This window comes from Pholis gunnellus, assembly GCF_910591455.1.
Source record: "Pholis gunnellus genome assembly, chromosome: 7".
Taxonomy (NCBI): domain Eukaryota; kingdom Metazoa; phylum Chordata; class Actinopteri; order Perciformes; family Pholidae; genus Pholis; species Pholis gunnellus.
The window spans coordinates 24,660,389-24,683,884 of NC_136533.1; the positions used below are offsets into that span (position 1 = coordinate 24,660,389).

The following is a 23,496-nucleotide window of genomic DNA, read 5'->3' on the forward strand; positions in this document are numbered from 1 at the left end:
GTGCAACGGAGGTTCCGTGTGTGTGTGTGTGTGTGTGTGTGTGTGTGTGTGTGTGTGTGTGTGTGCGTTTGTATGAGAAAGGCAGGATGAGAGTAGGTTTCTGATTTTTATCTGCCTTCCTTTTCTTCTTTGTATTTTTGGAGGATTCACACAGTGACCTCTTTGTTTGGGACAGTGAGTACACCCCTCCAACCCCCTGGATCGGGAAAGAAACCATTTCCTGTAGCCGAGAAATAGAACGAGAGACAGAGAGGGAAAAGAGGGAGAGATAGGACGGAGGGAAGGAGGGGCAGGCAGACGGAAGGGTAGGAATGAGAGTTGGGAGAGGAAGAGAATCAGAGATTAAGAAAGAAAGGAAGAGGTGTGTAGAAGGAAGGAGGCGGTGCAGGAGAGACAGTGAAAGAGGAGAAGGGAGGAAGAAGGTGAATTGGATGATTGAATGAATGGTTTTGTGAGAGGAGTGAATGAATGAACGATGGTTGAAAAGGTCAAGAGAGGAGCGGGGGGGCTTATTCCATTCCCAGATGGAGCAGCACAACAGTTGTGAAACGGGCAGGACGTTTAGAGGAAACAAACGTGGAACGTGCCATGAACTGTAAAGTCTCTGTGCTGTAGTTCTGTTTTCACTCTTCAAGTATTACTACGAGTACTTTTTAGAAGAGATGGAAGTATCAAAGGCTATTGGCTGTCACTGGAGGTCCTATGTCAGCCCCTTACAGCTGTAGCGATGTTACACCAGTGGTGGGAGAGGGCTTCCCCATTATTGATTCATCTCAATATCATAATATGTTTTGGGCATATTTTGAACATTATTCCAGAACTCAAACATATTCAGTTTGTTGCAAAATCATTTGCTGTGAATCTTCTATTGGCCGGCTGATACATCAGCACGGCCGATAACACGTTTTAAACTTTCATTTGTGTTCTACCTTTAAGTCAAAAGAAGATCCAAGCTCTTGTAGCACTGAACACTCTTAGTTGTAGATTTTGGAGCGATCAATCTTTGAAGACATCTACCTCTGCTCCTCACTTGTAAACCAGTTTGGACAAAAGCCAAGTGGATGTAAAGACACAGTGTTGGCTGCTGTATGTGTTAGCCATCAGGAAGAATGCGTTTCTTTGAGGTCGTTTAGAAAGGCCTCGCTGTCTGTTAACCAGGAGAAACTGACTCACTACTTATTTGACTGACAATTTAACATTAAATGTTAGCAATCCTTACATTGTTTTATCTTTAAAGTATTGATTTCGATCAACCTAAAAAGTGTAGTATCAGTTGAGTGAGCTATAGTCAACGAATAAGGCTGGACATGTTTTTCAGTACTTTTTTGGTAGCAGCTGACTGGACTGTATCAGAGAATGAATGAATGAATGAATTAAGTACTGAAAGTTGTCATTAAATGTGCGGTCTGGTTTGTCATCATATTCTTTGATCAGATAGGGATTTAAGCTGCATGGGTTAATATTTGAGAAATGGATCTTCATCTTTTAGGGTTATGGAGGCAAACTTTATTCAGACAAGAGAAATGATTTGTTTCTTCTAATAAGATTTGGAGAAAAACATAGTTTTGGATCAAAACGCATACTGAGCTGTGTCAATAATAATAAAAGCCTGGAGTGAATGGATTCAACCACTGAATGTTCTAGTGACATTGACAAAGAAACTGTATTTAATGTGGACTGCTAATGTCGAGCAGATCGTGTCTCAGATAGAAAAAGAAAACAATAGAATATAGAAAATCCTGGTCAAATGCTTTTAGAGCATACGCACTCAGCGTTGTCGTGTCCCTGCTATCACGGACCTGACAACAGGGCTGCTGAGGCATTTAAACCAAGTCATGCTCCTGATGAGCAGGTGGAACCGTGGTAGCCTCTGCCACTGTGTGAATGCTGGTTTGTGTAGTAAAGCTCTTTGAGTGGTCGCTGAGACTAGAGAAGGCGATATATATATATATATATATATATAAACCAGGCCTCATCTTTTGATAGAAGGCCAAACTGTAGTATCACTGTCACAAGCCTGCACTAACGTGGACTATTGACTTTACATTTAATGACCGCCAGACTGTCCTGCTCAGGCTGTAACAGAGCAGTGTAAACCATAATGTGAAACAGTGCACACCTCTGAGACAAAGATGTGCTTCATGTACCAGTTATGATTTGCATATACAAACACACTTATTCCCCAGTGGTAGCAGTAAAACTGTGGCCGTTGACAGCTGTGCAGAGAAATCTTAATCTGCTCTTCTGCAGGGTAGTGTGGTGGTGGTAGGGGGACTCAGTATATACAGTATATATATATATATATATATATATATATATGTATATATATGTATATAATAGTTTCTCTTTTACTTCAAGTCTGTATATAGCACAAGGTGATGTGAGATGGGGTTAGACGTTGGGGTTAGTTCAAGGAAAGTTCTCTGCTTCCCGTCCCCATCACCGCCATCATCATCATCATCCTCACTCCAGAGAGAGAGAGAGAGAGAGAGAGAGAGAGAGAAGCCAGTCTGATACTGAACGAGGGAATGGAGGAAGAAAATGAAGAAATGAAATCAGCCTGGCATCATTTGCATTCAAGTTTTATCGGTGTTGAGGAGGGCGTTTTTGGGCCTGATAAGGAGAGGGCGTCGCAGGCTGTGCTGGAGGTGGAGGGGGGTTGGTGGAGAGGTGTGTGTGTGTGTGTGTGTGTGTGTGTGTGTGAATGTTTTAAAATGTGAACTGACTTTGGCAAAAGAAGGTGGCTCTGGAGTTCAGTCAGTGTCTGTTTGCACTAGCGCACACATGCGTGGATGTTACAGCATGTATCGTGAGGACAGGGCATTATGTGTGTGTGTGTGTGTGTGTGTTGGGGGGGGGGGGGGGGGGGGGTTAATATCAGACCAAATAATTAGATTCGCTATCGTCTCGGCGGCAGCAGTGCGGGGATCAGGCAGATTAAAGCCGGGCTCGGGGCTGGTTAATATTCATGAGGGGACCGGGGTCCGGGCGAGGGGCTTAGACTGCTGCTCAAAGACTCTCCTCCGGCTGATGGGGCTTAAGGCAGCACTCTCAACTGAGATGGAGCTCTGCCGGGGAGGCCTGACAGCCCGCTGATAGATGGAGGGTTGGGTGGATAGTTAGGGAGAGACAAGAGGAAGAGAGGGTGACAAGGCCTTGCATCTACGTGGATCAGAAGATCTTTAATTGATCACGTTGTTTTGATGAAATGCCAGGAATCTGACAGCTCTGGTCCTCCATCTTTCTTTTCTTTCTCTCCAAACTGTCACTGCTCACTCCATACAGTCCTGACACTGCCAGTATAGTCTCCAAGCAGCGCTAATCATCTCCTTAGTCTCTTTGTAAAGAGGAAACACTCACATTCTCTATGACTGTATTTTAAATACCGTTTCAAAACGATACCTGACTTTTTATACACAAACTTTTCTGACGCCTAATTTCTGTCATTAACAATGAGCCCCTTTAAAATGAGCCCTTTTAAGCTCCTAGGCAACTGAATCTCAGAAGGTAGAGCGGGTCGTCCCTCGGATCCTTCAGTCCATGTCCATGTGTCCTTGGGCGAGACACTTCACCCCAAATTGCTTCTGAAAGCTGTGCCTGTGGTGTGTGAATGGGTGAATGACATGGAGTGTAAAAGTGCTTTGAGTGGTCGAGAGACTAGAAGGCACTGTACAAGTACATTTACCATTCACCACACTGCTGCTCAATGCATCAGTGATAAATATAGAAAGAGGTGCCTCTTGAGCCATAGTGAAAACCCAAATGAGATGTACTGCATTCGAGACGTTTCTAATCAAATACTATGTAAACAGGCATAAACACCCAACCAGACATTCTGTGTGAACTTTGACATACTGTAACTTTATTCTATCCTATTTGGACACAAGCTCAACACCCAGCTTCACTGTTAGACAGACGAGCTGCTCTCTGCGGGTCAGGGCCTAGTCAGTGAGGCCTCTCATTATTGATGGGGGTGTGGCACTGAACACAACTCCCATTTGAATCAATGTGCGTGAGTTGGTTGAGTCTTGTGTCTCGTGTCTTTGGGAGTGCACACAGGTTGGCTCTTTGTGGGTCCACACACGTTCCTCGGGTGACGGTCGGCCGTTCAGTCAATGAGATCGGCGTCAGACCAAGAGAAGTGAAAAGGGGTTTTGATACCATCCGATAGCCTCTCCCCCCACATCTTTGGCATCTGCGTTCTCTACTGGCCTGGCTAATTACACACACACACACACACACACACTCAGAGTGTGGTCTGGCCCTGTGCCTCTCTGATTCTCATTATCTCATGTGTAGCTGTGTTGTGTGTGTTCGTGGCTTGTGTAGCACGCTTTTCTTGTTGCAGGTTGACATAGAAGGTAATCTCGTATTTTAATCGGGGGTTATGTTGCCATTTAGTTCCATTAGTTTAACCCTTGATTTCTGCTCTCTCAAAGTACGACCTGCAGCATCGGATTGACGTTGATCAGTGTCTCCTTGAAGTCCAGCTTTGGTCATATTGAAGACCTGCTGTTTGAATGTCTTCAGAACATGGATGATGTTACATAACTATGGATCAATAACTTGTTGTTTCTTTTGTCCTAGAGGACAGGAACGATCTGACAACACCACAATCACAATGTAGCTGAGGTCAGAAGGGAGTGGGCAACGTTGACTTTTAATAAAAGTGGTATTACTTGTCAATTAAGAAAATATAGCTTACACTCAGTGAGTAGTTACTCCATATTTTTGAGTGTTTCTCCTTTCTCTTGTTTTGTATATGTTTGTGTGTGTGTGTGTGTGTGTGTGTGTGTGTGTGTGTGTGTGTGTGTGTTTTCCACTGCTGAGCTCTCCCCATTGCCCTATCATGGCGAATTCCAAAGCCATGGCCGTGATGAATTAGTCTGAAACAAATTAGCAGTACTTACAGCTCAGACGGCTCCAGCATTGGGTTACAAATTAAAACAAAAGAAGCAGTATCTCCACATCAGCGCTAGTTCCCCATGAAATCCAATACACTCTGCCTCAATCTACAGACTGAGAGGCTTCCTTCATTCTGTCCTTCCTCTCTCCCCGAGCCGTCCCACAGAGAGCGTCCATCCTCTGCAGGTATTTAAAGACTTAACTCTCATCCGTCTGATCACACGACACCAAGTAAAGATGTCATCCCAGGCAGAGGGGCTTCTTTTCATATATCATCACATGATATCATGTTTTGGCCTCTTATTGCTCTTATTTTTAATAAATGTGTTGGGAGCAATGGTGTTCCACTTTTTCTGAACAGTTTTGTTTTTTGACCTTTTTCTAGCCAACACATGGGAGCTTGCAGCAGTTGGACACACCTTGTGAGCGATGTTTAAACTGTTTCATTTGAATATGTATTTAGAGTCCTGAAGAGGTAAAACTCTAATTAAACAATTCTTTTGTCTTCCTTCCTTATCTTTGTGTTCCCAAAGCTGAAATTGGGAACACACATTTACACCACATTTACTACAAATCACGTAAAGCTTTCATCCCAGGTGGTAAAACATGCTGTCTAGGCAGCGATTGGTTTTAATTCCATTTAATTCACTAACAAAATCAATAATACAGTAGTGATGCAGTCTACTAATATATGTTCATATTATACAGAAATGAATGGAAACCAGTGGCTGCTTTGAATCACTGATACTAAATCGCCGCTGTATGAACTACTGCAGCCACAAGCCACTGCGGTCACTTCTGTACCTGTATCTAATGTAGATACACTTCTATTAATAACATGGATATAGAGGGTGGTATGTCTTCTCTGATAAAGGGCATTTCTGTAAGACTTGACTGGGAGGGGAACCAGGTTTTTGGTACTTAATTAGGAATAAGAATAGAGGTCAGATACACGAGCAATGAGGATACTCATTGGTCTGGGTAATCCTTTTTCAGCCAAATGCATGAAATGTGCCAGACTTCCTGTTTAGTCCCTCACTGGCTTTCCACCTTATCATGCTGTCCACTGAGCTCCCAGGACGCCACGATAAATCCCTTTGGAGATCACTTGGAGGTCCATTTTCACACTGATTTCATTTTGTGAACACTGCAGTTCTGACGACACAAAGGAGTAACAATCACTGGTGAATTACTTCAACATAACGGGGGAATTAGGGTTTGATGACAAAGTATTGATTCATTCTCAAGGGGAGACCCAGATAAACATTGGAACGACTTCACTTGAGCCAATTATTTTTTGCATGAGTTTTCTGAAAATGTATGTTTAAAATAGAAAATGATGCCTTATCTTATTAAATATGCGCTAAGTTAAAATACATCTTGCTTTTACTGAGGGGGCTTTGGATATCTCTTTGTAACACTCCGTAAATTACAAAATATTGTCATCAAAAAAATCTATTTTCTCTCTTTTAGTAATTTTTTAGTAATAAAATGTTGTATAAATCAGGCTCTGTGTGAACCTTCAGAACACAGAGAGGAATGAACGTGTACAGTTTGGTGTGTGTAAGAGCTGCTGAAGTGGAGATTTATCATCAGAGTCTGAGAACAAACTCATTTAGAGAAAACGTCCTTTAAAGAGACGTTTAGTTAATTACACACATTTAGAGACTCTACAGGTGAATAGAGTCAAAAGCTCATAGATATCACCATGAAACTTCACCACTTCATTACTCACATTAAGAGGAGTATTTATTGTGTTACACGTTTTCTGAAATGTTATGTTTAGATATGCAAATGAGACATTATTTAATGGTAACTTTTGGTGAATTCAGGAGAAATCTACAAAGTAGTAAACTGAACCCCTAAATGTGTAGTTAGAAGACGTGTTCTAGAAGAAACCGTTACAGTTCATGTCAACATGTTTTTTTACTTTAGTTTTCCGCCTTACAGGTTTTAAAAATGCTCCCATTTGTCAAATCATTGCTAGAATATTTAATTCAGAGACTTTTTTTCCAGATATCAGCTTAGTTAAAGTGTAGAAACCAGAATTAAAAGATCTGTAATATATTATGAGACTTATTGGCAAGAAAGGACTGAAAACCTCATGTAATGTAACACCAGGGCGTTGGTTTTAAAGCAAACTTTTGAGTGCGACAGCAGAAACACTGAAGCAGGATACACCATCATCCTGACAGACGTGCTCAGTCAGGCTGGTTTGAGGACTCTCAGGTCCAGTACTGAGGGGATGCTTCCTCCTGGTGGAGACTGAGGAGTACTGCACCACAGGCTGAATGAGAAATACTGTGCTGCCCTCACACAGTAGGTGTGATTCAAATAAGTGACTCAGCCATTCCATGGACATCATACATTTTATTCTTTCATTTTTTATTCCCTTTTAAATTGTTGAGTTAGTTTTGTTCAATATAAGATAAGAGAGGAAAAACCACTTCTCCTTACGCACTTTCATCTCGTCAGTTAGAAGTTAGACCCACAAACACACAGCACAGCACAGCATGTACCGCTGTGATAACCATGCTGTTCTCACTAGTTGTTATCTGCAGGGCAGGTAGGTGGACCCTTCCCCCCCGCAGTGATGCTAGTTACTGTGCATTAAAGTCATGTTTCATGTCTTCTGTATTCTACCACACTGTTCATTTGACTGATTGATTTATTCACCAGGGACAGTTCACACGAATCAACATTTGAATTTACCTCAATGTAAATGTGCCAGAGTCTCGTCTGTAGTCTCTGGGCAGGTTATTACACTTTAGTGGCCTAATACTACCAGAACAATTTAACATTAAACACCAGAGTACAACACTGTACAACACAATACAATCACATACTTTAATGCATCACAAAAGCTGCAGATTTGTAAAAACACTGGGGCTGTAGTGTCAGAGGTGATTACTTGAGATTGCAGTGATTCAGCATGATGAGCTTATGTTTACCTAATTCCCTGCAACCCGAACATGACAGCAGTTCACTGAGAAACGGTGCCAATGAAGAGCCTGTTGGACTCGTGTCTGTCTTATGGCGTTTGTTGAGTATGAAGAGACATTTATAGTTCCGAGTGCGCACATCCAGGCAAATATACTCTTATATGCTTAACTGTAGGGCGCAGCGGGGCAACTTTTTGCCCCAGTGACATTTAAAGTTGACGTTTTAAGCAATTTGCAGTAGAAAGCTTTGGTGCGAGTGGCAGAAAAGTGTATCTGTGCGTGTGTTTCATGGAGACATATGGAGACATGGGATGAGCCTGTGTCCTGGGAGTGATTGTCAGAGGGAATGCTCCTGGAGCCTCACATGGACAAAGACAAGATTGTACTCCATACACACAGGTGTGTGTGTGTGTTTGACGTGTTCTCTCTCTCTCATACCTCCACACATACAGACACTAGATGTTGACTCTCCACTCTTTGTCCAGGGTATTCACCGTGGATCTAATTATGGCAGTCGTCTGAATAGCGGCCCGTCAACCTCATCAGATCTTCTTTCTCCTCCTTTTCTTCTCCCACTCTCTCCCGGGGTCTCTCTTCCTCTTTTATTCATTTTCTCCTCTTTTCTTCCGTCTTCTCCTTTATTTCCCATGTGGCTTTGTTCAGCTCGTGCTCCCCTCATTTCCTCATTTCCTTCTTGGGTTGTAATCATCCTCTGCTGGCGGGGGTTCTTTTTTTTAATAAATGGCTGTTTACTGCTGGCCACACACTGGACAGTACCGCCTGACTGTGACAGCAATTAATGCTTTGAGTTTTGTGATTATCTCATGGTCTGCATACCAGCAGCAGCCCAGTTAAAGAAGAGAATGAACACTTGAAAGTGACAATGGCATGTATTTTAGAGTATCTCTCTCGTTTCATCTGATTTGTTTCCCTTTGAAACAAGTGAACCAATTCACACAATGCACTGTGTTGCTAGTACAATGAAAGGTTACATCAATGAACATGTAATGTGTGTGTCATCAGGATAGATTCATGGTCAAAATAAAAACAGAATATCATTTGTTAAAAGCTCATTAGTTTAAATGTAGGTATGGTGGGTTGTAAAGATACAAAATCTATTTAAACACAGCGTCACAGTTCAGAGTGAAAGGGGAACCAAAACACAAAGATATTTACAATGATATCAAAGTTTTTTAAAAAAAATGTTTTTTTAATTGACTAATTAATTCATCAACTAATTGTTTCAGCAGTAATGGTCACGAACCAAGACCTACATTGATGGTATATTTGAAGTGATCATAAAAAAAACCTCATTGACAATAAAAGTAAAAGGTGTTCTTAAATTGTAAACTGTATAATTCAGCAGTGACTATGATGAGTCTGACTAATGGTCATCTCCTCTCTGTGTGTGTGTGTGTGTGTGTGTGTGTGTGTGTGTGTGTGTGTGTGTGTGTGTGTGTGTGTGTGTGTGTGTGTGTGTGTGTGTGTGTGTGTGTGTGTGTGTGTGTGTGTGTGTGTGTGTGTGTGTGCAGAACTCCAGGTCGACTCTGGTGTGTGAAGATCCAGACTGTTGGATCAGTCTGCTCTCTCTGACCTCTGACGTCTCCGCTGCCAACTGTACCATCTACAGCCAAGGTGACAACAGCTCAAGCATCATGTCGCCCTGCATGTGGCTCTTTGTGATATACAGTATATCCATGTGAACCATGTCGGACTCTATTCATCAGCGTTCCCATTGCCCAGTGTAAACCCAGTCTGACACTGGTAGCCTCTGACCAACACTAGCTCAGTCATTGTTTGGGTTTGAGAAAGTTTACTCTAACATTTAGCATTTTTTAGAATCTATAAGCAGTACAAGTGCATTGCTCTTTTGGAAGGTGTGCCTGTTCAGAGCAGGCCAATAGCTTGTCCTCTGGAAGGACCACTCGTTGCACATAGACTCCATGAAAGTGAAGAAGAGTCTGGTTGTAAAGCTACATGCAGCAGCAAGCAGCAGAAGTGAACCGCATATAAAGGCCCTCTGTGGACGGCATGCTCGACTCAGTCTACATAGCCCAGAAGCCCCGCCCCCACAGCTGTAATTGGCGCTATCACTCGTTTATCAATGTTTATTAATATTCAACATTTGCGTTTCCAAATTGCACAAATTTCAAAACCGCACCTCCTTGGGTCCCAAGCAATATACTCTCCAAGTATGAAGTGGATCGGATGGACGGTTCTCGAGATATGTGAAGGACTTAGACAGATTCATGCTTTATAGCGCAACACATACATTTATTACATTATTTGTAGCACACTGCAATGTATTTGACTGCAACTATAAGTCTTATACACTGATTAAAATGCTCCAGTTTTCCTGCTAAGACGTCCCTCATTACTAACCAGTAAGCAGCTGCTGAATAGTCCTTTTTCAGGGCAGACATTCCGGCCCTGAGTTCATCGATCACAAATCATGGCTTCATTCCATTCAGGTGTGTCACTTCCAGGGTTTGGCTATTGTGGACGTACTGGGACACTTGAATGTAATGGAGCCATCATCAATAATATTAGTTCCTGCTCTCCAATCTCTAAGCAACCACCACCCCAAATATCTCAATTCACTGTATTAACTGGTATGAAAACGAAATGTTCATTGTTACCATATCTAACCCAACTAGGGATGTCCCTTGTCACTTTCCGATTGTGAGCTGAGCTGTTGTGTTTTCAGGCGAGGAGTTGTTCTGTAAGGTGACCGGAGAGCTCGCAGCTGGCGAAAGGCTCCTGGCTTCCCTGTTGCCTCCTCCGGGCTCCTCCTCTTCCCCACCGCTGACCCAGCTCTCTCCTCCGCTCAGCCTCGTCACCCAGAAACCACCTGTGGTGAAGGAGGAGTCGCTGTACTCGCCGGCGCTGCGCTCAGAAATCCAGCTCCTCCCACAGCAAGCAGGCATGGCCGCCATCTTGGCTACTGCCATCGTCAATAGTGAGTGTTGTATTTAAGGCATTAAAATAGCTTTTTTTAATTGCAGTATTACTGCTTTTTCATTTATACAATAGAGTGTATATTATACATGTGTGTATGGGCGTCTGTGGCTCAGTGGTAGAGCAGGGTCGTCCTTTAATCAGAGGATCGGCGGTTCGATCCCCGCCTCCACTAGTCCATGTCCACGTGTCCTTTAGGAAGACACTTAACCCCAAGTTGCTCCCGCTGCTGTGGCTATGGTGTGTGAACGTTGTATGAACATTAGTTAGTCCTGATGGGCAGGTGGCACTAATGTGTATGACTTAGTTATTGATTTGTGTCAGATGGTTTGGAATATTTTAGTATTAAAGTTATTAGAAACACAAGCAATGTAGTAGAAACACAAATAAGGAGATATTTCCTAACAATATATATTTAAAATGTACAAGAAACATGAAAGATATGGCCTTTAAAGTATTACGTCCAGTACAGTTTCCCCTTCTAATCTTTCATGCGTTACATGTTTTGTCTTTTAGGCGTTGTTATCCTGATCACTGCAATATAAGCCGGTGCCTGCGCGCCATTATTTAGCATAGGTCTTAAAAGTTGCCATGATTTCTTTGGCCACAAGATGACACTGCAGCTCTTTAACTCACCTGCCAGGGTGACTCAATAAAGACTTCTATTGGCCGTGTGCTGTGTTAAGAGTGTTGCTGATGCCCAAACACAGACACACAGATGTTATTAAAAATAACCCAGATGATAAGATGTATGATACATATTGTTCTAGTGTTGCCTAGGATACTTATAGCAATGTAATCTGTGTGTGTGTGTGTGTGTGTGTGTGTGTGTGTGTGTGTGTGTGTGTGTGTGTGTGTGTGTGTGTGTGTGTGTGTGTGTGTGTGTGTGTGTGTGTGTGTGTGTGTGTGTGTGTTTGTGTGTGTGTGTGTGTGCGTGCATGCGTGTGCTTGAGTCAATACGTTGTGAAAGATGGTTTCTGTAATAGGCACATACTTTAGATACATTCACAGGTGCAGGCTAGTGAATAAACTTTGACCCTTATTTCGAGGTATACATCCACACCTTGTCTAACGGGTCTCTATTTGATCAGTTGTGCTTTTCATCAAGTTGCTATTGTACGGATTTGTGTTTCTGTTCAGTCAACTAACTCTAAATGTTTGTTCTGTGTTCTATCAGAGGACATTTTCCCGTGCAAAGACTGTGGGATCTGGTACCGCAGTGAGAGGAATCTACAGGCCCACCTTATGTACTACTGCGCCAGTCGCCAGAAGCAGCCGGCAGCAGCCTCCTCCCCGCCACAAGACAAACCTAAGGAGTCCTACCCCAATGAACGCATCTGCCCCTTTCCACAGTGCAACAAGAGCTGCCCCAGCGCCAGCTCACTGGAGATCCACATGCGCACACACAGTGGTGAGAGCAAGACTTGCTTTATATATACAGGACTGTCTCAGAAAATTAGAATATTGTGATAAAGTTCTTTATTTTGTGTAATGCAATTAAAAAAACAAAAATGTCATGCATTCTGGATTCATTACAAATCAACTGAAATATTGCAAGCCTTTTATTCTTTTAATATTGCTGATTATGGCTTACAGCTTAAGAAAACTCAAATATCCTATCTCTAAATATTAGAATATCATGAAAAAGTATACTAGTAGGGTATTCAACTAATCACTTGAATCGTCTAATTAACTCGAAACACCTGCAAGGGTTTCCTGAGCCTTGAAAAACACTCAGCTTGGTTCAGTAAACTAAATCACACGTATGGGGATTATCACAATATTCTAATTTTCTGAGACAGTCCTGTATATATATATATGCCACTGGCATACAGGGTCAGAACTTGTTGATACTTCACCAGTGTGCATTAATCAACCAGTCCAGTTCTGGCACCCGGAGCTCACTGTGTGCCTCTAACTTATTGTCCCTCTCGGTCCTTCCACAGGTGAACGTCCATTTGTCTGTCTCATCTGTCTGTCAGCCTTCACCACTAAAGCGAACTGTGAGCGCCACCTTAAAGTCCACACAGACACACTGAACGGAGTGTGTCATGGCTGTGGCTTCGTCTCCACCACAAGAGACATCCTCTACAGCCATCTGGTCACCAGCCACATGGTGTGCCAGCCTGGATCTCGCAGTGAAGTCTACTCCCCAGGGCCAGGCCTTCCCAAGCTGCCCCTGTCCACTGGTAAGTCATACCATCATTGTGACAGCTGATTTTCAAGTTTGTGGATAAAACTGAATCTGAACCAGACTCATTATTTGGAATTTTGCCATTTTAAATGAATTCAAATGTAAGCTACTGGTATTGTTCACTAATCTTGACTCTCTTCTTCAGGTCTCAGTCCAGGAGACTCTGGTGTGGTGTTGAAGTGTCAAGTGTGTGGCCACAACTCTGACTCCCCTGCCCAGCTTCAGCATCATGTGCGAACCCACCTAGAGGTTAGGGTCCCAGCCGAAAGGAGCCCCACTCCCCGCCAAAGTACCCCATCATCAGTTGACCACCCTCAGCTGTCTCCCCAGGAGAGGGAGCCCCTTGCCTGTGTCCCTACGCCAGACTCATCTAGCCCTGGTGCAAACGGTGGCTCAGCCACACCTCGAGACTACAGTCCTCAGGATGCTCCAACCACTGACCTAAAGATCAAAGAGGAGCCTCATTCAGACTCAGAGACAGAAGAGCAGCAAATGGAGATTATGGAGGATGGAGAGAAAGAGGAGGTTGGAGGAGAGGAGGGACATCAAGAAGTAAGAATCAAGATAAAGGAGAAGCAAATCACTACATCCTCCTGCCCGACATCAACCTCTCCGAAGAGTCCAGCCACCGCAACTGTGAAGGCAGAACCAACTAGTCCCACCCCTGGTTCTAGCCCTGCGCATGTGGCAGGCACAGGGCCAGTTCTTCCTGGAGGAGCAATGTTCTTGCCTCAGTACATGTTTAATCCTGAGGCAGCCATTTTGCCTCAGGCCTCAGAAATACTGGCTAAAATGTCAGAGATGGTCCACAGCCGACTGAAACAGGGCCAGGCAGTTCCTCAGAACAACCCAGCGGCCTTCTTTCCCTCTGGACCAACTACACCTACAGCCGAAGCCACTCCCTCTCACAAAGGAGCCACCTGCTTTGAGTGTGATATCACATTCAACAACATCAACAACTTCTATGCACATAAGAGGCTGTACTGCTCCAGTAGGCACCACGGAGAAGGTGCAGCCTCAGCTTCAGGCCCTGGATCGACAAGGGAAGCAGCCCCAGCCACGATGCCTTCCAGTGGGGCACATGGCTCGTCCGTATCTCCTCAGGGTGGAGCAGCAAGTAGAGCAGCCTCTGCTTCTCCTACTGACTCTGACCCTCTTGCAGGGAGTGGAGCAACAGAACCCAAGAGGGTGGTGGAAATAAAGACAGAAACCCCTAGAGAGGGAATATCATCCTCTTCTGAAGGGGAAGGTGGAGGTGGAAGCGGAGGAGCAGGGGGTGGAGGAGGAAGAGCAAGCGAAGGCAGCCAGAGTCCTGCTAGTGGTTCCGCGGAGGACCAAGAAGACGATCCCAATAGAACCTTCTGCCAGGCCTGCAACATCCGCTTTAGTCGTCATGAAAACTACACTGTACACAAACGCTTCTACTGCGCTTCACGCCATGACCCATCGAACCACCGATCCGTACACATGGCCAAGGCAACCACAACAGCAGCCTTCCTTCCCCAGCCCATCCGCAAACGCAAGAGGAAGAAGATGTACGAGATTCATATGGCCAGAACTGAAGCCTTAGCCAACGCTGCTGCTGCCGCTGCTGCCACTGCTGCTGCCTCTGCACCGTCTCCCTCTGTTCTGGGCTTGGCAGTGAAGCAAGAGGTTTCTCCCTGCGGGGCAGGCAGCTCCAGCCCCGAAGGAGATGGCCCGATTGACCTCAGCAAGAGGCCCCGTCTGAGAGAGGTACCACGTCATAGCAGTAGCAGTATTCTCCCTGCCCTGCCCCTTACAGACTACCACAAGTGCACCGCCTGCAGTATCAGCTTCAACAGCATTGAGAACTACCTGGCTCACAAAACCTACTATTGCCCTGCTACCACCCTCCAGCCCCATACCTTGGAGCAGCTTCACAGGCTCAAGAGTTCGGCCTCTACCTCTCCCAAAAGCAGGCCTCAGCAGGATCGCCCAGATCATCTGCACCCTATGGAGGCTAAAGCTCTGCCTGCTGAGTGGGTTGCCCAGGCTCAAGGCACATCATCCAGTCCTCACCCCTCTGCCTTACCTGCCTCCGATGCCACATCTCCTCCCCATACAACCACCACACTTGCAGCCACCCCAGGGGCTGGAGCCAAAGGCGCAGGCTCTAGTTCCTCTCAGGTGGTCTGCCCATACTGCCCTAACAGGCTCATTACCTGTGACCTGATGGAGCACTTCAAGACTACCCACGGCCTTGTTGTAACCATTCAGCCACCCCAGCCAGGCAGTGCAGTCAGCCGCAGCCCCAGCCTTAGTCCCAGGGATGGACCTGCTGCAACAACCTCCACCACCCCAACCAGCCAGCTCAGATTGGTCTCTCGAGTTCACAGAGACAGCATCAACGGGCAGGCAAGGAGCGGTACAACTTCTCCCGTCTCCCCACTGGTAAACGGCAGCCCTTCAGCTGGGGGTGGATCACCTTTGGCTGGCTCACCTCTGCCCATGTCTCCCCCAAGGGCTTCTTCTCTGACTTTGTCACCTGTGCCTGAGGTCCTGAGGGAGACTGTGGGGTCATCCCCAGACAAGGCTGTCTCGACCGTGACCTCCCATCCCGTCCCCACGCCCCAGCCTGCCCCCATCACCGGCCCCAAATCCACAGTGATCTCCCCTGTCCTGAACGGTAACTCCCGCTTCTGTCGGCTCTGCAACATCAAGTTCAGCAGCCTCTCCACATTCATAGCTCACAAGAAATACTACTGCTCTTCCCACAGTGCCGAACATGTCAAGTGAGCTCCCTATTTCTCTTCCTCCTCTTCCCATTTCTTTGTCTTTCTGAGTGGAGGCTTTTCTTCACTAGGTTCGAGAAGCTCAGTTGTCCCTCCTCCTCTGCCAGTCCTCCCACATGGGGGCTGACATGACCAGCTGGCATGACCATGAATGACGATAAATGACTGTTACTCACCTGGCAGGGCCTGATGTCCAACTGCTCCAGAGCAGAATTTGCAGGTGGTGTTACTGACATACATGAACTGATATTCTCCTGTGATGGGTCAAAGTCTGCAGCACACTAGGAGCTGCAGACAGATGCTACCTGCACACACTGGTGTGCCCTCGTCCCCTAAATCACTCTCTGTCTTCGCCCCCCAGTCACCAATTCAACATCTACCACTCCCAGGCCTCACAGTATGTTGCATTATGGGATGTTAAAAACATTTCAGTCAACAGCCTGTTTCCTGTCTCTCTGTTGAACAGTGTCAGTCATTTGATTCTGACTGATGGAGGCATTTGTGACTGAGGAGGACACAGTGATGGTGATGCTGATTGTGATGAATCTCCAGTCTTTTCCTGAGCTCTTAATGTTCCAGACCTTCCTGTGTGGAAAAGACTTGATCATTGTTAATGTTTTTAATATCTGTGCATAGTGTATGATGTCTGAAAAAAAGAATTCTATAATGCTTTTGGTTTCAACACTGGCTCTTTTTTGCTTACTAGAGAAGCTAAAGTAATTTAGCTGAAAAACAAATATGTGGTATCACAATGTTACTAATTACTGAAGGATAATATTTCAACACGGACAATTCTGTTCTTTTCTTTCATACACACACATTTTTATTTTTTTTCTTTAAAATGCAAGGGTTGAAAAAAATGTGAAATATTTATCTTTTAGTCCTCACTGATTTCATGTCAACAGAAAACTACCTAGTGTCTGAGAGTACTTGTCTTTTTTATTTGTATATTTTTCATACTGTTTGGGTCTGGGTGTGTTGAAGTGTATTTTCTAAGTGTAGATATGTAATATCTTCACTGGGATCACACTGAACCTTGTTATCACGTTAGCATTTGGTGTTCTGTTTATGCCGTCTTTAACCAGCGCAGTTTATTTTTAGCCCCTCTTGATGAGCAACACGATTAGATCAGAGCAGCTTCCTCACTCACAGATCCTCACAAGACAAAGTTGAACGGAGCGCGACTCGTACTGTTGTGTTCATACTTTGGTGATAATGATGTCGCCTCACAAATTTTAGGGTATACAAAATCCAAATTTTGAATCAAAATTGTATCTTTAGTTACCAGCCTCCATACCACGCAAAGTATGATCATCACGGACACACAGCTTTTGTTGACCTGCCATTTCACACGTACACTAAGGGATACACAAAACACACACAAATGCTTCGTTGTCTAATACACATCTTAAAAGATGTTATGTTTCTTTTAAATGATTGTGTTTCTGTCCGGGAATGAAGGCATAGCAGGGAATAGTCACACCGTACAACACCTCACACAGTGGAGGAAGCACATATTCAATAGCCACTCGCTGTGGCCCGTGTGTGTGTGTGTGTGTGTGAGAGAAAGACTGTTCTTTTCCTCTCTCACTTTATTGCTCTCTCACTCATGCACACATACTCACCATGTTCCCATGCTGCTGGAGCAGCTGCAATACAGTGTTAGTTAGAACTGTGAAAGGCTTTTTATTTTTCAAATATTGATGCAAACTTCTAAGGGTCATCTTAAGGGTTTTTGAGGGCCAGACTTATTTTGCCAATAACCAATATAGCATCCAGATGCTGAGGTTGTTACAGACTTTGTCTTGTTTCCCCAGTTTCTAAAGAATAAGCATTTTCCCGAGGATTTGACTCTTGTTAATGTACAACAGACTCTAAGACACAATTGGACCTTTATGGTACACTAGAAATACAGAGTTGGGGAAATAGTATTAGGGGATAGCATTTATCTGGTCAGCAGGGGAGCACATAAACCAGCTGTTAGACATTGTTGCTAAAATACAAACGTCAGTCAAACTGTAAACCTACCAACACAGCCTGTGTCGGCTGCTGTTGACCTGTCTTTTCAGTAGTGAACATGCGCCCAATCAAAGTTGTCACTCTCTTGTCAGCGGTTGAGAGAAATATTGTTGTACGTCTTTTCCGACCACTCATTGGGGACAACAGAACAAGCTGTAAACAACATTTACATATTGTCACAGCAGAACGTTGTTATGGTGAATGTGGCGATGTGAGCTCCTCATTAATCAATTGATGATCTGTTCGTTCCCCAAACTGGAAAACAAATGTAAAAGTGTAGGACTTCTTTAACATAATTGAAAATTCCCGGTTGATGTTCTGCTCTGTGGTGGTTTGAAGCAGCACTGTACCAGAGCCAACTCCCTGCTGAGCGTTTACAGCTGAGCTGGAAAGAGAAAAAGCAGAAGAAAGTCACAGAGTCAGATCAACTTGTCACAAAGTGAGTAACTGAGTGCTGGAAAATCGTCCTCGGAACTTAACCCCTTTTAATTGCACTGTGTTGTATAAAGATGTGCTGAATGTTTTAGTTTTAGGGACTTTTTTGTATTGTATTTATGTTAAACAGAACTTTTCCCCGTCCAAAGTGCGTCACCTTGAAGGACTTTCTGAAAGAGTTTAACCTTCACCTAGAACCCTGTTTTCCTAGTTGTAAACATGTTTTGTTAATGATTCCTCTGAAAATCACAATGAATGTCAAAACTTTTATTTCCATATTTTCATTTCAGTTCCATTACATTCTTGTCCAAACTATGCATGGGAAATAAAAAAAAGGTTCTGAGAGACACTGATGGGGAATGTGACGGCACTTCTTTCTTGTGGCTTCATTCTTTTTCACGGAACGCCGACGCGCGACTCTCGTCCTGAACCTGAGTGGGAGTCCATGACTGTTGTAGGTGCGTACTGTGTGTAGTCACTCATGAATCCCTTCCTTTCATAAGAAAGTTCCCAGTGCACTCTTTCTGCTCGACTTGAATAAAGTCAGAGTGAATCATCAGCTTTCCTTTCAAAATAATGTGCATGAGCAATAACAGGAGAAAAGTGCACCCAATCAGAGCTCAAGGCTGCTCCAATCAATGGCAGAGTGCACTTATAAAAACACCTTTAGATAGACGGAATGAATTGATGCATATTTTCATCTGACTTTCTCACCCTGTGTTTATCCTTCAATTATGGGATGTAAATTAACGTCTCCCTGTTGTATTCAGTTACTGTGCACAACCTTGTGATCTGGTGCGGTTCAACACGTTACAAGTCTCATGTTAGCTTCAATGAAACACTTGACAGAAGATGCTAAAATAACCATAAACCACCAGACCATTGCTGAGAATGTAGGCTGCTCTTCATTTCATGTGACCCAACTGAACATTACCTGGAATGCTTTACAGCCCTGAGAGAAGCTGCTTCATGGCACAGATTATGCACTAGCCTTTCTTATTAAAGCAAACTTCAAATGAGTTGCATGAACTTGAGAAACTGTTGAAGTACTGTAATAAACTGCTACAATATACATGAACTTAACCCAGCCATAGACCGATCTAAAAATGCTAACTGGATTTATATATATTCTCTTCTTCCGACCTCTTAATTAAAGCGTTCTTACACTACATGTCATTCACCCATACAGCGGGTACTCTGCCCATCAGGACTGACTATTAATTATGTTGAAACCACGGAAGTGCTACATTCACAGACAATGGGAGACAGAGATAGAGTGTATTTATTTTATGGTTGCAGTCTGAACGGATGAGTTTTCAGTCTGAGACAGAAGATTTGTAGAGTTTCTGCTGTCCAGGTGTCATTGGGCTTCATTCCACTATTGTGGAGACAAAACAGGCGGGGGTGTAAGGTTTGGCACCGTCTTGAATCTGGCAGCCACCACGAGCCGGTGCACTGTGGGAGAAGGTTAAGACCACCCGGGCTATCTGAGAACTGCAATTAATAGGCAAAAATAAAGTAAGTCTCCAGGATCAGATGGTTATATACGGCAGAATGGTACAAGGAATTTAAAAATGAGTGGATTCCTGTTCTACTCCTCACACTGAACTGAGCTTTAAAACAGGCGCAAACGCCACCCAGCTGGAGGGAAGCAATAACTTCAGCTATACCGAAAGAAGGCCAGGAAAAGATGGAATGTGGATCATTTAGACAAATATCGATTCTAAATATCGATTATGCTAATACATAATGATCAGACAGGGTTTATCGCAGTGGTTCTCAACTGGTCTGGCTGCGGGACCCACCATCACCCCTTAATGACAATCCGCGACCCAAATGTATTTAATGAAAATAACCTGTCCTATGCTGTGAAATAGCGGGTGTCTATCAGCATTACAAGGCATTAACACCAAATACTGTTAAGGAGTGTGAATAGACGGCACTCCGCTGCATAAAAAATCCCCTTCAAAATAAAAGCACCAGATTTTCTTTCTTTCAGGCAAAGGCCCACTGAAAACGGGTCCGCGACCCACTTTTGGGACCCACCAGTTGATAATCACTGGTTTATACAACAACGCCAAACACAAGATAATATACGAAGGACACTACACATTATGGATCATATACAAAAAAAAAAGATCAATAGTGATAAGCGTAGATGCTGAAAATGCGTTTGACTCTGTTAACTGGACTTTTCTTTCTAGAGTTTGACACAATTATTAAAATTATTCAGGCATTTAATGACAATCCCACCGTCAGGATTAAAATCCTCACCAGCCACGAACCTCACCGCACGTCACCGGGTGTTTCCATATGAGGGAGATGTTAAATGTCATGGTATGTAGCAGCATCATTTATGGTAATGCTGTCTGTTCAGAAATACAAGACTACCACTGTTTCCATCTTAGTAGAGAAATAAGGCCCATCTCTCTTATCAACCTTAACTATTTTTAATCAAATTGGATTTTAAAGAGTCAATGATGAACCTTATATAACATCAAAACTAGATTCAAATCAATTTCCCACCGATGTGAGGTGAGTACTTAGATAAGAGAGTACTTATCCTTGTCCTAAGTTGTCTGGATAATTGCTTTGTATATCGCTGACTGATTGATTCAACACTGAGCTGAGTAGTGAGCTCTGCCTCCAGAGTTTCAGGGAAGTAAACAGTGCAAGCTCCTAGATTAAACCCCAGCAGTCTCTTGAGTGGAGCAGCCTTAGTGGTCGTCTGGCTTTTAGCCCTGAGGTGGGTCATAGCAAAAACTATATCTAGTTTTTAGTCAGCCTGTACAAAAATGAGATATTTCTTCAATAGCACTGTGGCTTTAGAAATGTAGGGATGATAATATTTCACAATTGTTCAAAAGTGAAAATCTTGACAACTGTTTCAATTCCAATTCAAAAGAAATTGGACATAGACATGGTCCCAGAAGATTATCATTCTTAAAATAGGTTGTAACCAGTGTCGTATAAAGAAAGAGTCACTTCCTTCCCTTTACTCAAATAGACCTTTTCTTTTTTACAGCAATAGCAGGTTGTGGAGCCTCTCAACAGCTTCTGGAAGTGAGCAGCAATTAGTGCTACAGAGTTGCTGCCGAATAGACCGTTGTGGTGGACTTTTAAAAGGTAACCTTCGACCAAGAGGGCCCTGCAGCTTCTAAGCCGCTCGCTGAAGAGGGTGTAGGATAGTTTAGCAGCGGGGTGTGCTTCCTTACATACTGTGGGGTCCACACATATGTGAGTAGGCACGTCCTGATGAGCAGGCTATGCTTATGCATCTTTTCAGTGGGCGAATGCGTGCCTTCGATTGGAGGAGAGTATTACCCATAGAGTCCAGAAGAGGGCTCCGTCTGTGCTCATAGAACTAGGGTTACAATATTGTAACTTTCATTTTATTGTGGTCGACCCAAAAGGATTTGCACATGGCTGGGATGTGGGCCCTATGACTGCTGCCCTCTTTACTGTTTCAATAAGTATTGGCCTGTGCTCTGCTTCATTGGTAGAATTGCCTCTTTAATGATATGCCATTACTTGCGATTTTTGAAGTTCCATTACTTAAGTTGGGGTTTGTGTGTGTGTGTGTGTGTGTGTGTGTGTGTGTGTGTGTGTGTGTGTGTGTGTGTGTGTGTGTGTGTGTGTGTGTGTGTAGCCAAAGAGATGCCTGCCTTTTGCACACAGAGAGTGGACAATAGAGTTGTTTTGAATTTGAATATTATGTATCACTGTGCATATTAAGTGCAGGGATCAATCAGAATGGTAATGAAAGAATGAATGTCCTCAGACAACAAACTTGACATCATCCTGCTGCTTCTTGTCCAATTGTGCTGTGAGTTGGCAGTAATTCATAATCACCTGTTGGACTCCTTCTGTTCTCTCTGAAAATCATAAAGATTACCATAGTCAAGAAAGTCAAAATCAAGAATACACATTGTTCCTCTTACCTGTAGTGCTATTTATCAATCAATATTGTTTGGGTTTGAGTGCCCTAGTTTTGGAGATGTCAGCAGTAGAGATGTCTGCCTTCTCTCAAATATAACATCACTATATGACATTCAAAAACTCAACAGCAATGTCTCTCTCCAGAAATCATGACCCGGTTACCAAAGAAAGTCCACGGACAGGTCTGCATAAACATTCCCATAACCTGGTTGTAGCAGAATCATGACATCATGATCAGCTACTTCAAACACACACGCACACACACACACACACACACACACGAAATGTGTTCAAGCTAATTTCATCAGCAGCTTATACAATGACTTCAGGGCAAATAAGGCTTCCCTTTTCAATTCTCACATCCGCTATTACCTGCTGAGTCTTTTTGGAGCAACGTCGGTGGTCCGGTGGTCCGGCGGTCCAGTGGTTGTGGACTTGAAGATGCATGCCCAGTGTACGTGAAGAGTCTCGTGATATTCATTTTCAGGCGTTTTAGTCTGGACGGAGATCAATTAGAAAACGTTGTGGACGGAGATCGTAGTATGACTGTAGCCTAAGAGACATTACCTGGATCAGGCTGATCTTGCTGGGCCATCCTCACTAGTGACTCAATCTGCCAGGTCACTGCGGCCACATCAGGACTCCTGCTGGCAGATTAAGATAAAAGATTGGCTTTTTATTCAGATATAAAACCAGCTTTATTTTGATCTGTAGGAAAATTGTTGAATCAACTAGCAATTTTGATTATGGGAATATACAGTGGCTTGCAAAAGTATTCATACCCCTTGAACTTTTCCACATTTTGTCACATTACACGCCACAAACATAAATATATTTTATTGGAATTTTATGTGAAAGACCAACACAAAGTGTCACACAATTGTGAAGTACAAAGAACATTATACATGTTTTTAAATTTTTTTCACAAATAAAAAACTGAAAAGTGCAGTGTGCAAAATTATTCAGCCCCCCTGAGTCAATACTTTGTGGAACCGCCTTTTGCTGCAATTACAGCTGCAAGTCTTTTGGGGTATGTCTCTACCAGCGTTGCACATCTAGAGACTGAGATTTTTGCCCATTCTTCTTTGAGAAACAGCTCAAGCTCAGTCAGATTACATGGAGAGCGTTTGTGAACGGCAGTTTTCAGATCTTGCCACAGATTCTCGATGGGATTTAGGTCTGGACTTTGACTGGGCCATTCTAACACATGAATATGTTTTGTTTTAAACCATTCCATTGTAGCCCTGGCTTTATGTTTAGGCTCGTTGTCCTGCTGGAAGGTGAACCTCCGCCCCAGTCTCAAGTCTTTTGCAGACTCCAACAGGTTTTCTTCCAAGATTGCCCTGTATTT

General features: G+C 43.7%; 1 protein-coding gene across 1 annotated transcript in view; it reads left to right on the plus strand.

Annotated features, from left to right (window-relative positions):
* The window catches only part of zfpm1 (zinc finger protein, FOG family member 1), a 103,855-nt gene extending 87,945 nt beyond the window's left edge, over window positions 1-15,910 (plus strand). The window contains exons 5-9 of the mRNA XM_079163591.1: window positions 9,380-9,482; window positions 10,555-10,806; window positions 11,983-12,216; window positions 12,752-12,994; window positions 13,145-15,910. Coding sequence (XP_079019717.1) covers window positions 9,380-9,482; window positions 10,555-10,806; window positions 11,983-12,216; window positions 12,752-12,994; window positions 13,145-15,756 — 3,444 coding nt within the window. The 3' untranslated portion in view covers window positions 15,757-15,910. The remainder of the gene's footprint in view (window positions 1-9,379; window positions 9,483-10,554; window positions 10,807-11,982; window positions 12,217-12,751; window positions 12,995-13,144) is intronic.
* Window positions 15,911-23,496: the final 7,586 nt, after the last annotated feature.